The sequence below is a fragment of the Musca vetustissima genome, unplaced genomic scaffold (genome assembly GCF_032173495.1).
Source record: "Musca vetustissima isolate MV318-11 ecotype Yass unplaced genomic scaffold, APGP_CSIRO_Mvet_v1 utg6314, whole genome shotgun sequence".
NCBI classification, from domain to species: Eukaryota; Metazoa; Arthropoda; class Insecta; order Diptera; family Muscidae; genus Musca; species Musca vetustissima.
The window spans coordinates 87,373-101,553 of NW_026877741.1; the positions used below are offsets into that span (position 1 = coordinate 87,373).

General features: G+C 36.0%; 2 protein-coding genes across 2 annotated transcripts; one reads left to right on the forward strand and one right to left on the reverse strand.

The window, feature by feature from the left end:
• Positions 1 to 515: 515 nt before the first annotated feature.
• On the reverse strand, positions 516 to 2,822 carry LOC133322431 (nucleolar protein 10). The gene is made up of 3 exons (XM_061531428.1): positions 2,728 to 2,822; positions 1,829 to 2,656; positions 516 to 1,774 (listed from the first exon to the last, which is right to left on the reverse strand). Exons 1-3 carry the CDS (start codon positions 2,791 to 2,793, stop codon positions 521 to 523), a joined length of 2,148 nt encoding a protein of 715 aa, XP_061387412.1. The 5' UTR covers positions 2,794 to 2,822; the 3' UTR covers positions 516 to 520.
• Positions 2,823 to 9,360: 6,538 nt separating this feature from the next.
• On the forward strand, positions 9,361 to 12,106 carry LOC133322430 (ras-related protein Rab-14). Its single transcript, XM_061531427.1, has 3 exons — positions 9,361 to 9,474; positions 11,464 to 11,827; positions 11,885 to 12,106. The coding sequence occupies exons 1-3, from the start codon at positions 9,369 to 9,371 to the stop codon at positions 12,060 to 12,062; spliced, it is 648 nt and encodes a 215-aa protein (XP_061387411.1). The 5' UTR covers positions 9,361 to 9,368; the 3' UTR covers positions 12,063 to 12,106.
• The last annotated feature ends 2,075 nt before the right edge of the window (positions 12,107 to 14,181 follow it).

Here is a 14,181-nt window from a genome sequence, read left to right on the forward strand (position 1 = left end):
ATTTTCTAAAGGAATATTTTTCAAGGCCTATACAAGGCGTGGATTTTCTAAAGGAATATTTTTCAAGGCCTATACAAGGCGTGGATTTTCTAAAGGAATATTTTTCAAGGCCTATACAAGGCGTGGATTTTCTAAAGGAATATTTTTCAAGGCCTATACAAGGCGTGGATTTTCTAAAGGAATATTTTTCAAGGCCTATACAAGGCGTGGATTTTCTAAAGGAATATTTTTCAAGTCCTATACAAGGCGTGGATTTTCTAAAGGAATATTTTTCAAGTCCTATACAAGGCGTGGATTTTCTAAAGGAATATTTTTCAAGGCCAAATACAAGGCGTGGATGCTACTAAAATATTTTTTAAGGCTTAAAACAAGGCTTGGATGCTACTAAAATATTTTTTAAGGCTTAAAACAAGGCTTGGATGCTACTAAAATATTTTTTAATATCTTTATTTAATTGTAATTACAAAAACAATCTAAACTTTATACTACAGAAAAAACTGTATAAATTAAAAAAATATATTCACTTAAAATTAACTTTCTTTAATTTTAACGACTTTATGGGTCGTATCAGCTTTTTACGTTCCTCACGATGTTGTTTCAATTGCAGTTCACGTTTGCGTAAATCTTTCTTTTTCAAGTCGAATGTCATTTGGCGATTACCCGATGAACCGCCAATTGTCTGTACTTTGGAGTTAGTTTCCTCTACCTTAGAAACACGATCGGCCAGACTAACTTTCATCATGCCACGTTTCACCGAACTCATTTCCGCTGATGATTGCAAGGAGAACATTTTGAATTCTTTAGGTTTGGCACCGGATAATTGTGGTGCCAATGCCCTAGATTTGGCTGGAGTATTTTTCTCTTTGCTTTCTTCTTCCACATCCATTTCTTCTAGTTCCTGCTTGCGTTGCTTTTTAACATCTTTGTAGGCCCTCTTCATTTCCTTGGCAAATTCCTTGACATTTTCATCATCTGATGATTCTGCTTCGGAGGAGTTCTTTTCATCATCATCATCATCGCTCTTCTCTAGACCAAACAAATCTTCATCATTATCACTTTCTTCATGGGGTTTATTTTCCTCTTCGTGCAGTTCATTGACCCGGGCCACTTCAATACGTTTCTTAATTTCCTTCAGCTTAGATTTCTCCAAACGATTGAGCACTGGAGCCAAAAGTTTATATTCTTCAGCATTTTTATCAATACTAAAATCGGTATTTTCAAACATGGCCTTGAAACGATTATCCTCCAGTAGATTGGGGGTTTGTTTGCTGGCCTGTTTGGCCGAGGGATTGGTTTGTTCTTCAATAATTTTGAGTGCCAAATCTTGATTGACTTTGGGTAGTTTACTGCTAAGTTGGAGACGAGGTTTACGTTCACTTTCAATTTCCTGGCGGATTTTCTCTTTACGGAATCTTTCGAAAGCAAATGGATCCACAATAGATTTGGCACGATTATACAAACGAGCATCGATGAAATAGCCATGCATATAGGCTTTTAGTAAATTGCTGCCAATCAAATGTTCCAGACCCAATTCTTCCAATTCCTTTTGGGTGACAAATTGATAATCGTCATACATATTCTCCACAACTTCGGATTCAATTTCCTCGGTTAGATTATCCAAGAATGAGCACCATCTGGGGGCAGGACCCATGGCCGGTACATAGAAGGTGAGCATTTTTACATCTTCTTGGGCCAAAAAGAACATACCCGTATCGGGTACTGTGCAGAAGTCATTGAAGGATGAGGTGGATTCAATGTAAGCAATTTGTTTGCCCTGCAAGAGAAGTGATTAGAAACTATTTCCAATTTTTATAAAATGTACGCTTACCGTCTGCTCATCCCACAATTTAAGCATGGCCTCATCCAGCGAATACACCGCATTGTGATTTGGATTAAAAGCCAAACGTTTTATTGGCACCTTGTTCAAATGATCCTTTACCAGCAGCGGCTCCTTGGAACGTATATCATATAGTAGAACATGCCCTGAATTCGTACCCACACCCATATGAAGACCATCTTTAAATTTCAATGCCGACACGGAGGGGAATTCCTTAACACCTGGCAATTTAATGGCCACATCCAATGTGGAACATTTCGTTTTGGTCCTGGGGTCCCAAGCTTCAACGGTACCCTCTTTCGTGCCCACCATTAACAAACCATGTTCCGCACTAACATCGCAGGCATTGATACACGATGCCTCCGACTCATAAGGCTGCAAAAACTGACCTCGTTCCAAATTTAAACGATATATCTCCTTCGTAGTTCCCACAATAAAAAGATCACACGATGGCTTGTGATATTTCATATCCCTACCAAATCGGGGGATACGCAAACGATAATGCCGACCATGGGCTGCATGTATCTCTACATAACGATCACATTGCAGGAATACCATTTTACTGTAATCATCACTGATCACCTCAAAGGTGGTCACCTCGGAATCGAAACACCTCTCAAATTTGATGGACAAATTACAGACTTCGAAACATTTGACGCGCGGTTTATAGGTACCCGTGGCCAGAATATATTGATTATCGGGAGACATACGTATCGACGTACACACCCCGGGCATATCAAAATCCTGTATCAATTCGATTTGTCGCCGTGAGTCGACTTTTTTCATTAGCTGGGATCTTTTGCGTCGATCGGTGAGCCACTGCAAAGAAGAGGGGAAACCACATTAGTGGGTCACAAAATTCTCCAAAATTCTAATGGGGGACTACTTACTTCTGGTACCGATTTACCCGCACTAAGATTATAGATTTTAACATCGTTCACCTCATTCACAAACATATTTACATATGTTGTGAATTATTTTTTTGGGGAATAAATATTTAGTTTCTAAATAAAAAAATAATTTTACGGAAATTGAATTTTGCTCCAAAGCTCCATGCAATTGTAAACAGAACTGTAGTGCTACACACATGCACGTGGGCACTGTGTATATCGATAATTTTCGATAATATAAACAAAACAGTAGAAATTGAAAATAAATCCGAAGTGGTATCGAAAAACAGCTGTTAGATAATAGCAGTGTTTTATTCGTTATTACGCTCTGTGTTATAGCTGCCACGAAACGAGACATGAATTTAGCTACGGATTTATGGTTAACAGGAGAATAAAAGGCCTCGTCTACAAATTCACTCCAGTAGATGAGCGAATTGCTTCCGTATAAAAGATGGGCAGACCAAAAACAAATATTTTACGAGCGCCTAGAAACATCATATGACCGCTGCCCTGGCCATGACATTACAATTCTTCTAGGAGATATTAATGCAAAAATCGGAAGGGAAAATATCTTTAGCCCCACCGTCGGAACATTCAGCCTTCATGAAGAAACATCAGACAACGGCATGAGGTTGATTAACTTCGCGGCTGCAAAAAACATGGTAGTTAGCAGCACCCGATATACACAAGGCAACTTGGTTTTCTTCCGATCTAACAACGAAAAATCAAATCGATCATGTTGTGATAGACGGAAGACATCCGAGGAGCGAATATCAATTCGGACTATTACCTTGTTGCAGCCAAGGTTCGCACCAATTTAATGTAGTTGCAAAGGTGCAATCTAATGTAACACGGAAACTAGCTGAAGCGTACTCCGCTCAACTTACCCAACTGCTCGACGAAAGCACCCCTTGACCCAATAATAGTATAGAAACACAATAGCAGAGAATTGCCCAATCCCTACAAACTGCAGCAAAAGCAACACTTGGGTACCAAAGACCATAATCAAGAAACCCATGGTACGATCAGGAGTATCGTAATGCTACTGATATGAAAAACTGAGCGTGTAGGGCAAACCTGCAGACAGTAGCAACACGTAATGCGATAGAGAACTATCGGGAGAAAAGGAGAGAGAAGAAACGTATTTTCAGAAAAAAGAAGAAAGAACAAGAAAAACGTGAGCGTGAGTAAATCGAGATGTACACGAGTTAGAATGTATTCCTTAAATTTTACTAACGAGTAAAACATCAAACCGAAGGCTTTGGTGCAGGCACGTCTTCCTTTAGGGATGAAGAAGGAAACCTGGTGACATATACAGAGAGCGTGTTGAGAATCTGGAAGGAGCATTTTGAAAAGCTTCTGGTATCAAATAGTGGCGGTGAAGAAGATACACCAGAACCAATAAGAGAAGACGGTATAGATTATTTACTACCTAGCCAAAATGAGGTCAGAATAGCAATTAATCGGCTGAAGAACAATAAAGCAGAAGGAGCCGATGGGTTACCAGTCGAAGTATTCAAGACTGGTGGTCAGACGCTGTTCAGAAGCTTGCATCAACTGATTAGTACAATTTGGCTAGAGGAATACATGCCCAATGTTTGGAATCTCAGCATCCTGTGTCCCGTGCAAAAAAATAGGAGACAAGACGATATGTACCAACTATAGAGGAATAAGTCTCCTTCCCATCACACACAAAGTACTTTCCAGAGTGCTGTGTCAACGACTGAAGCCAAAGGTCAATGACATTATTGGACCATACCAAAGCGGCTTCAGACCTGGCAAATCAACCATTGACCAGATTTTCACACTGCGCCAAATTCTAGAAAAGACCCACGAAAAATATATCAACACATTTCACCGATTCGTCGACTATAAAGCCGCATTCGACAGCCCTATCCGTTCAGAGGTATTTAAAGCATTGTCTACATTCGACACTCCTGCTAAATTAATACGACTATGCAGGATACCTTAAAGTGTCACAAGGTCAGCAGTTAAAGTCGGAAAGGACCTATCGAAGCCCTTCAATACCGAACGAGTTCAGACAAGGTGACAGTTTGTCGTGTGATTTTTTTAACATCCTGCTGAAAAAAGTCATACGAGAAACAAAGGTGAGCAGAAATGACACTCTGTACACCAAACAACACATGTTACTCGCCTACGCCGATGACATCGATATAATGGGTCGAACATTGTGAGCAGTAACAGCCACATTTGAACAAATTGTGAAGTAGTCTGCCAAAGCTAGTCAACGATTTTATATGAAATTAACAAGGTTTCTTTATTTGCGCCTCATGTGCTCCCGGCAAGCGACGTCCTTGTTCTTATTTTTCAACTTATCGCATATATTTTTTCCGTTTTGGGTTAATAAATTGTTGATGCTGATGAAATATGAACGCAATGGACTCTTCTGAATGTTACAAATCTACAACAAACATTTTGAGACCGGTTACTAGTCTCTCTGCCTAAAATAAAATAGAAAATAATCTGTTAAAATCAAAATTCTGGTATTTTTACTTCTTTGGTCTATTTTTCTACCGTAACACCCATTTCTATTCATTCAACATTTTTTTCCTTGAGTCACCCTGTTACTTAGAACGATTTGTCACATATCGATGACAATCAGCAATCATATGATGTGTTGTCTGAAATTGACAGTTATCGTTTGACAGCACATCCCTAGGAGACTTGCAAAAAACATATACACGAAACAAAACGGACAAATTTCATAGAAAAAAATAGCCCAGGAAAACCCCAAAGTATATTTTAATCAAAAAAAACGGAGCTTAAAGTTAAACCCACTAAACGGGACACAAGTTGATAGTTCAACTATCACACATTAACAACAACAAATAGAAATACTACTTTTGTGGAAGTGCTGGTGTAGTTTTTTTTCTTTCCTGACCATTCCTCAATTTTATCAAAAGAAGAAAAGAAAAAAAAACACGAAACGCAATTGCAAAACAACAACAACAATAGAAAATAATATACAATCAATACAACAAAAACAAAAGAAGGATTTGGAACAATAAAAAAACCACCATTAAAACTTGAAAATATTGTGTTGAAAATATAATCTGATTTAATTCTGTTATTCACATAGAAGAAGAAACAACAAAAACAAAAAGAGGTATGAAGATAATTTTTATAAATTTGTATTTTGTTGCAATGCATGTGTATATGTTAATTATTGTTTTTTTCTTCGCTACAGGTTCAATAGGTTGGTTGTTTGGTTTGCTTGTCTGTCACATTTATGAATCATAGATTTTTCCTTTACATTTCGGATGAGGGTCTTGTCGATTTTGTTAAGAGACATGTTTTTTGTCATTGGTAGATGTTTTAAAGAAAATCAAACAAAATAGGAAGTTGTTCCGTTATGGGTGGATGGAGTGGAGTTTTGTGTGGATGGCTATCATAATCATTGGCCGACCCGACAACACCCCCTTTTTTGTCGCTGAATTGAACAGTGGTGTTAAAAAGTATACTACTGTATGCAAGTAGTCAGTCAGTGATTTCGATAACGTGGGAAACGATAAAAGTGAAAGGGGGAAATGCAAAGATGGATTTTTTTTTATAAAATGTTTGCATATTTTAATTTGTTTCCAACACCCAAAATATTCCCGGGAGATCCAACAATTTTATATATTCTTGTTTAGAATGAAATCTGTTGAAATCAGGATAGAGACAGCAATATACAAGATAGAGCTTTAAATTTTTAAATAATTCGCAGGCCTGTGGATGCTTGGAAATATTCTTAAAAATATTCAAATGGGTGGCTTAAACAAAATCCTTGCTTCTGTGGGACTCTAAAAAAAGTCCTTTAATAAATAATCGTTGAAAAAATATTGTTTTTTTTATAAAATTTTTTTGATACAATCCAAGATTGAATGGGACCTTATTTTTTTAAATTAATAAAAATAAAAAATTCTATAGAAGAAAAAAATAATCGCTGAGTCCAAGGATTTTGTTCTGTTGTAAAAAATTACCCGCAAGGCAAAGGATTTTAAATCAGGGCTTAGCATTTTTTTGTAATGAACAGAGTAGGTCTACGGAGTCACTGCGTAATGTCGAGGTGCAGCGATATTTTTTTATATAAAAAGTATACATTTATTAGAAAAGAGACGTGGATTTTTAAAGAAGTCTTTTTCAAGGTTTAAAATATGCGTGGATTTGTAATGAAGACAATTTTCAGCGCTTAGAAGATGCGTGGATTTTTAATGAAGACTTTTTTCAAGGCTTAGAAGAGACGTTAATTTGTAAAGAAGATTTTTTTCAAGGCTTAGAAGAAGCGTGGCTTTTTAAAGAAGACTTTTTTTAAAGGCTTAGAAGAGGCGTGGCTTTTTAAAGAAGAATTTTTTTGAAGGCTTAGAAGAGGCGTGGCTTTTTAGCTTTTTAAAGATGGAGATGATTGGGCGTAAATTATTTTCCTAGAATCGATTCCTTGAAAAAATTCAAGATCATTGAATGAAACATAAAATAGCTCTGGAAGTTTCTTTGGAGATTTCTATAATGTCGATGGGCCTTCATTTGTATTGTATTTTTATACACTGAAGCGATTTTTAAGGTCCTTAAAAACTCTAAATGGTCTTTAAAACCTCTTTAAGTCATCTTGGATTTTACGTTGCTCTAGAAGGTCTTACATGTCTTTGTGAGACCTCAAATGCCTCCGAAATTTATTGAAGGTATCTAAATGTTTTGCAGAACATCCCTATAGAGGGCTACAGAATATATAAAAGAACTCCAAATAATTTATGATAGTCTTTATAATTTCTAGAAGCCCATGAGAATTTGTAGAAGTCTTTCAGAAAATCTGTGAAGGCCTTTGGTCGATAGAAGAGCGCTGAAAGTTTCATGGGAGATTTCTAAGAAAGTCGATGGAACAACACTTGTATTATTTATTTAACCATAGAAGTAATATGGAGGTCACATGTCTAATGAAGTCCTACATATAAGATCTTGAAAACCTCTACAAGGTTTTTAATAACTCTTGAAGTCCTCTATGTTATTTTTGTATCAAAACGATTCAGATGTAGATGGAAGGTCCATATAGATTTTTATTATCATTTATATGAGTATCTCTTGTTTAGAAAATTTCCCTACTCCTGGAGGTATGAACATTAAGGTTTCCGAATATACCAACATATTTTACTAAGTGAAACCTATAGCCTCGATTGCAAATTATTTTTACTCAAATACTCGAATATATTTATTTTCAGTCTGTCGTGATAAACTCCTTTATTCTAGTTCTCATTTAGATAGAAACGTTTTTATTTTTAAATTCAAAGATAAATGAAAACAATATCTTCAAAATCTGAATAATTAATTATTTGTTTTCTTGCATGACAATTAATGCAAATTTAATCGGTTTAATTATAATTCTCGTTAAAACCAGTTCCATTGCACCCAACCATTGTCCCTCTCTCTCTCTTGTATCTTCCCTGCAATTGTTTTAGCCAACTTGATACCACCATTGTTGTCTTTACATTATTTTCTCACATTATCAATTTTGAAAAAAAAAAAACACAATCAATGTTCAATGGCAGGCAAGTCAGTCAATAACACCAATGACCGAACTCCGTGTGTTTGCATGAATGTCGTCTACCCACAACAAAGAACCTCTATGGACAAATGTAATAATAATCTGTAAACAAATGGAAACAATCCATTTTGTATACAAAGATTGGAAGAATAGAGTATACAATGAGTAATTGAGAGGGGGAGGAGGAAAATAAATGCCTACAAACATTTAAAAATGGATGAAATCAAGTGAAGCTAACACAGATTTTTTTTCGATTTTCTTCATATTTATTCTAAGGGCTCGAAACTGATTTTAAATCTTTGATTCCACACATATTTAAAATGTTAGTAAGTGATGCTCCAAACTAGCCCAAAAGACCTTATATGAAGCCAAGAAAAAATTATTTTAAAAATGTACGCCTTTTTTGAATCGAAGCCTCGGTGAGATCTTAAAAGAAATATATTTTTTTAATTCATTATTTGACTGGGCAGAATTTTTTCTATGAAAAACTTTCTCAAGCGATTGTGATTTTGTGAGGATTAAAAAAAATTGGAGGATTCGGAAATCCCATAGCCATGGTGTTTATACCGACATAAACTGTCTAAATAGTCTTTCCACCAATTCCCAAGCAATCGAAGAAAATCGTTCTCTTCTCTATCCTGGCTCAACTTAGATCTAGTTGGATCACTACTCTGAAGTATTGTGAAATGGTAGGTAGCTAACAAAAATGTCGACTCAAGTCGAGCATAACCCCATTCTTAACACCTTTTACTTAGCTACTACGCACCTGCTTACTCGCCACCTAATAGTTTCTCCAAAATACTTACATACACACACTTTATGCAAATGCCTTAACAGATAAGCGTTAGGTTTTCTTGTAGTCCAAAATACTCCACATAAAACCGAAAAGAGTTAAAAAATGCCAACACATTTATTTCCTAAAACTAAACCAATCGCGAAACATGTCGGACAGTTATTATATTTTAAATCGTTTCTTTAGGGGAATCGATGAAATTTATGAAAAATGTAAAATTAAAAAAAACTTAAATTAAAATAATTAATTTTAATTTGAAAATGTAAATTTTTATAACAGATATTTTTTTCCATTTTTATTGCAGATCCAACCATGTCATCGGCGCCCTATAATTACAACTATATATTCAAATATATCATCATTGGTGATATGGGTGTGGGCAAGTCCTGTATTCTGCATCAATTTACAGAGAAGAAATGTGAGTATACATTACACCACAAACTATTTTGAAATTTGAAGTTCAAATACGCCCTTGTCCCACAGAGTATAGGATTTTTTAAAGAATATTTTTCAATGTCTAACAGAAGGAGGGATTTTTAAATAATATTTTTTATTTCCCAAAGAATACTTTTTTACTTAGCTGGCTTGTTACAGAACGGTTGTTCCATAAGCCGAGCTTAAAAAAGATTTCCAAGCGCGTCGGTCTTGTGCGCATCTCCTCCAATTTAAAAGGCCATGCTCCGAAATGGTGTCTTCTACTTGGTCTTTCCATCTAATACGTGGCCTTCCCCTTCTGCGTGAACCCACAGTAGGCTCGCTAGCCATCGTAGTCGCTGCAGCTCAAGAGTGTGAGTTTGGTTTGGCGGGAGGTGGCCTTGCTTTTGAGTTGTTTGCTCAGACCATAGTAGCATCTGTTGCCCATAAAAATCCTTCTCCGAATTTCAAAACTGATGTTATTCGATTTATTTATGGCGGTACCAAGGTGTATAAAATCTTTGACTACCTCGAAGCTGTAGTTCTCAAGTTCCACAGTTGGTCCGAGTCTACTGGACGTCTTGCGCGTTGATACCATCAGCTTGGTCTTCTCGCCGTTTACTGCCAGACCCACTTTGGCACACTCCTTCTCAATATGTTCAAAGGTGGCTGTTACCGCTCTCAATGTTCGATCCATTATGTCGATGTCATCGGCAGTGTCATTTATATTCACCTTTGCCTATCGTATGACCTATCCCAGAAGAATGTTAAAAAGGTCACACGACAAACTGTCACCTTTTCTGAATCCTCGTTTCGGTATTAAAGGGCTCCGATATGTCCTTTCCGACTTTAACCGCTGATCTTGTGCCTGTATAGCCATATTAATTTTGCAGGAATGGCAAACGCAAACATGGGTTTATACACCTCTGAACGGATAGGGCTGTTGAATGCGGTTTTATAGTCGACGAATAGGTGCTATGTGTCGGTGTGTTTTTCGTGGTTCTTTTCCAGGATTTGGCACAGAGTGAAAATCTGGTCAATGGTGGATTTGGACCATTGGCTTCAGTCGTTCACACAGCACCCTGGATAGCACTTTATATGCAATGGGATGGAGACTTATTCCTCTATAGTTAGTACATATCGTCTTGTCTCCTTTTTTGTACACGGGACACATGATGCTGAGGATCCAATCATTGTACATGCATTCTTCTAGCCAAATTATACTAATCAGCTGGTGCATGCTTGTACCAGCATTTGACCAACAGTCTTGAATAGTTCGGCTTGTAACCTATCGGCACCTGCTGCTTTATTATTCTTCAGCCGATTGATTGCTACTCTGATTTCATCTGAATTTTCCGACAGTGGGGCCAAAGATATTTTCCCTTCCGATTTTTGCATTAAAATCTCATATGCTGTTTCATAGTAGGAGTCTTTGGTCTGCTAATCTTTTCCGGGTGTAGGCAAATAACCTGATGTAGAAGAACTTCGCTTTTTTTAAAGCAATTCGCTCATCTACTGGAGTGAATCTGGAGACGAGGTCTTTTATTCTCCTGTTAACCATAAATCCGCAGCAAAATTCATGGCTCGTTTCATGGAAGCTATAATACAGGGCGTAATCATCTGATTTACTTACGCCTGCCCCTATCCATCGCATTTCCTGTAAGGCAATAATATCGGCTTTGTACTTCTTGATTACATCCGCCAAAGCGAACACTGCGCCTGTTCTGTACAATGTGCGCAAATTCTAAATGCAGATTCGCAGATCGTGGACCTTCATACGTTTGCGGAGGTCGTCAATGTAAGGGGTTTGGTTTTCTTTTTCGCCACTACGTTCAAGGCGTCTATTTATTAAAAATATTTTTGGCTTTTTTAAATTGTTTTTCAAAGCGTGTATGTTTAAAAAAAAAAATTTAGGCCTGAATTTAAAAAAAAAATATGCGTGTTTATTTAATTCGTGGATTTTTTAAAAACATTTTTTCTGTTTACTTTCCAGTCATGGCAAATTGTCCCCATACAATTGGTGTGGAATTCGGCACACGCATCATCGAAGTAGACGATAAGAAAATCAAATTACAAATTTGGGACACCGCTGGTCAGGAACGTTTCAGGGCTGTGACACGTTCATATTATCGTGGTGCTGCCGGTGCTTTAATGGTTTACGACATTACCAGACGTTCTACATATAATCATCTCAGCAGCTGGCTGACGGATACAAGGAATTTAACCAATCCCAATACTGTGATTTTTCTAATTGGTAATAAATCCGATTTGGAGAGTACACGAGAGGTGACCTACGAAGAAGCTGAGGAATTTGCCAAAGAGAATGGTTTAATGTTTTTGGAAGCCAGTGCTATGACGTGAGTAAAAAAATAAATAAATTTTAGAATAACGATTTTAATATCTGTATTTTTTAGGGGACAAAATGTCGAAGAAGCCTTTTTAGAAACCGCACGCCGCATCTACCAAAATATCCAAGAGGGCCGTCTAGATCTCAATGCCTCCGAGTCGGGTGTACAGCATCGTCCCTCACAGCCGGGACGAACCTCGCTGACAAATGAGGCACCCAACAATAAGGATCAATGCTCATGTTAAGCAACCAATAACCCATAACAATAGATTTTTGTGTTTTGTTAATATTATTACTTTCCCCCTCCCCCGAACACACACACATATACATGCATATATATTTTATTATTATTAATACTATTATATGTTATTGAAGTAATATATATATATTTTTTTGTTTGTTAAAAAAAGAAAAAAAGTTATTTACACTTTGTATATTATAATTCTATAAAAAAAACAAAACCCAATTCAATTTATATATATTTCTCCCCCTCCTCCTTCCCCTGTGTTTGTGTGCAAAACAAAAAGAATCACTTTATTATTATTATTAGAATTATATAACTATTTATGAATAAGTATAAAATTGATTATATAAAAAAACAACAACTAGAATATTAGTCTAAACAAAATATACGCATAATATTTAAAATGTGAAAATGAAAAAAAAAAACATTCATAACTTATATAGTGCTCGAAGTAAACTTTTTAGCTAAAAACAAAACCCACTCTTACGAAGATTTTTCATACAGACAAATATTGAAATTCAATTGCCACCACCAAACAACCAACCAAACCCCAAAATAAACAGCAACATGAAACGTAAAATCAATATAGACAAATAAAATCTATTCTTAATCCCTCAGACACTTGTTTAACGAACACACACACATACATCACACGAACAAATAATTTTTAAAATATATAAACAAAAATAATAATTTAAAAAAATGTATTTTCAACACAAATTAAATTTTTCGCCTTATTTGGATTTTAAAATTGAAATACAGTTGTTTCCAAAAATATGGGAAATCAATAAAAAATCCCATTTTCAACATTTTCTTATACCAAATATTTTCAAATATTTTCCCCCAAACATTCTCCTTATGTGACTGTATTTCACATTTCCTTTTGTCTTTGTATAAATATCTACTACCATGTTGGCTGCCGATCATCGAGGTAATGATTTGACGTCCAAAAATTTTGCATTGCCAAGATATGATACGTTTCTTGGTTTTTTGGTATAACATTTGTAATGGCAAGAAGGAAATATAAAAAAACAACAACAATAAGTTAAATAAATGGTAGTTATAGTAAGAAAAATACAACAAACAACAACAATTGTTTTATTGTGTGAAAAATCAAGGAAAACAATTCAGGACAAAAATAAGAACCAGCTGAATCAATTTTTTCAAGACCCCAAGTGGTGTTGGATTTTTTTAAAAATAATTTTTCAAGTCGAGGATTTTTTTTAATATTTTTTCATTGCGTTATTTTTTTAATACTTTATTCAAGACGTAGATTTATTAAAGAATATTTTTTCAATGTCTCAAGAGGCGTGGATTTTTTAAAGTATATTTTTTCAAGACCCCAAGAGGCGTGGATTTTTTTAAGGAATATTTTTTCAAGACCCCAAGATGCGTGGATTTTTTTAAAGAATATTTTTTCAAGACCCCAAGAGGCGTGGATTTTTTTTAAAGAATATTTTTTCAAGACCCCAAGAGGCGTGGATTTTTTTTAAAGAATATTTTTTCAAGACCACAAGAGGCGTGGATTTTTTTTAAAGAATATTTTTTCAAGAGGCGTGGATTTTTTTAAAGTATATTTTTTCAAGACCCCAAGAGGCGTGGATTTTTTTAAAGTATATTTTTTTCAAGACCCCAAGAGGCGTGGATTTTTTTAAAGTATATTTTTTTCAAGACCCCATAAACAGCGTATAGGGCAACCCTGCGGACAGTAGCAACACGTAATGCGATGGAGAACTATCGGGAGAAAAGGAGGGAGGAGAAACGTATTTTCAGAAAGAACAAGAAAAACATGTGCGCGAGCAAATCGAGATGTACATGAGTTAGAATGAAGTCCGAAAATCTACCAACGGGTAAAACACCAAAACGAAGGTTTTGGTGCAGGCACATCCTCCTGTAAAGATGAAGAAGGAAACCTGGTGACAGATATAGACAGCGTGCTGAGGATCTGGAAGGAGCATTTTGAAAAACTTCTAGTATCAAATAGTAGCGGTGAAGAAGATACCCCAGAACCAATAATAGATGACGGTATAGAGTGTATACCACCTAGCCAAGATGAGGTCAGAATAGCAATTAATCGGCTGAAGAACAATAAAGCAACTATTCAAGACTGATGGTCAGAT

Coding starts and splice junctions, on each gene's coding strand:
- LOC133322431 (XM_061531428.1), bottom strand. CDS start 2,793: ATGTTTGTGAATGAGGTGAACGATGTTAAAATCTATAATCTTAGTGCG. Junction 2,657..2,727: donor CGGGTAAATCGGTACCAGAA/GTAAGTAGTCCC, acceptor TCTTCTTTGCAG/TGGCTCACCGATCGACGCAA. Junction 1,775..1,828: donor AATTGTGGGATGAGCAGACG/GTAAGCGTACAT, acceptor CTTCTCTTGCAG/GGCAAACAAATTGCTTACAT.
- LOC133322430 (XM_061531427.1), top strand. CDS start 9,369: ATGTCATCGGCGCCCTATAATTACAACTATATATTCAAATATATCATC. Junction 9,475..11,463: donor TCAATTTACAGAGAAGAAAT/GTGAGTATACAT, acceptor TTTACTTTCCAG/TCATGGCAAATTGTCCCCAT. Junction 11,828..11,884: donor TTGGAAGCCAGTGCTATGAC/GTGAGTAAAAAA, acceptor TGTATTTTTTAG/GGGACAAAATGTCGAAGAAG.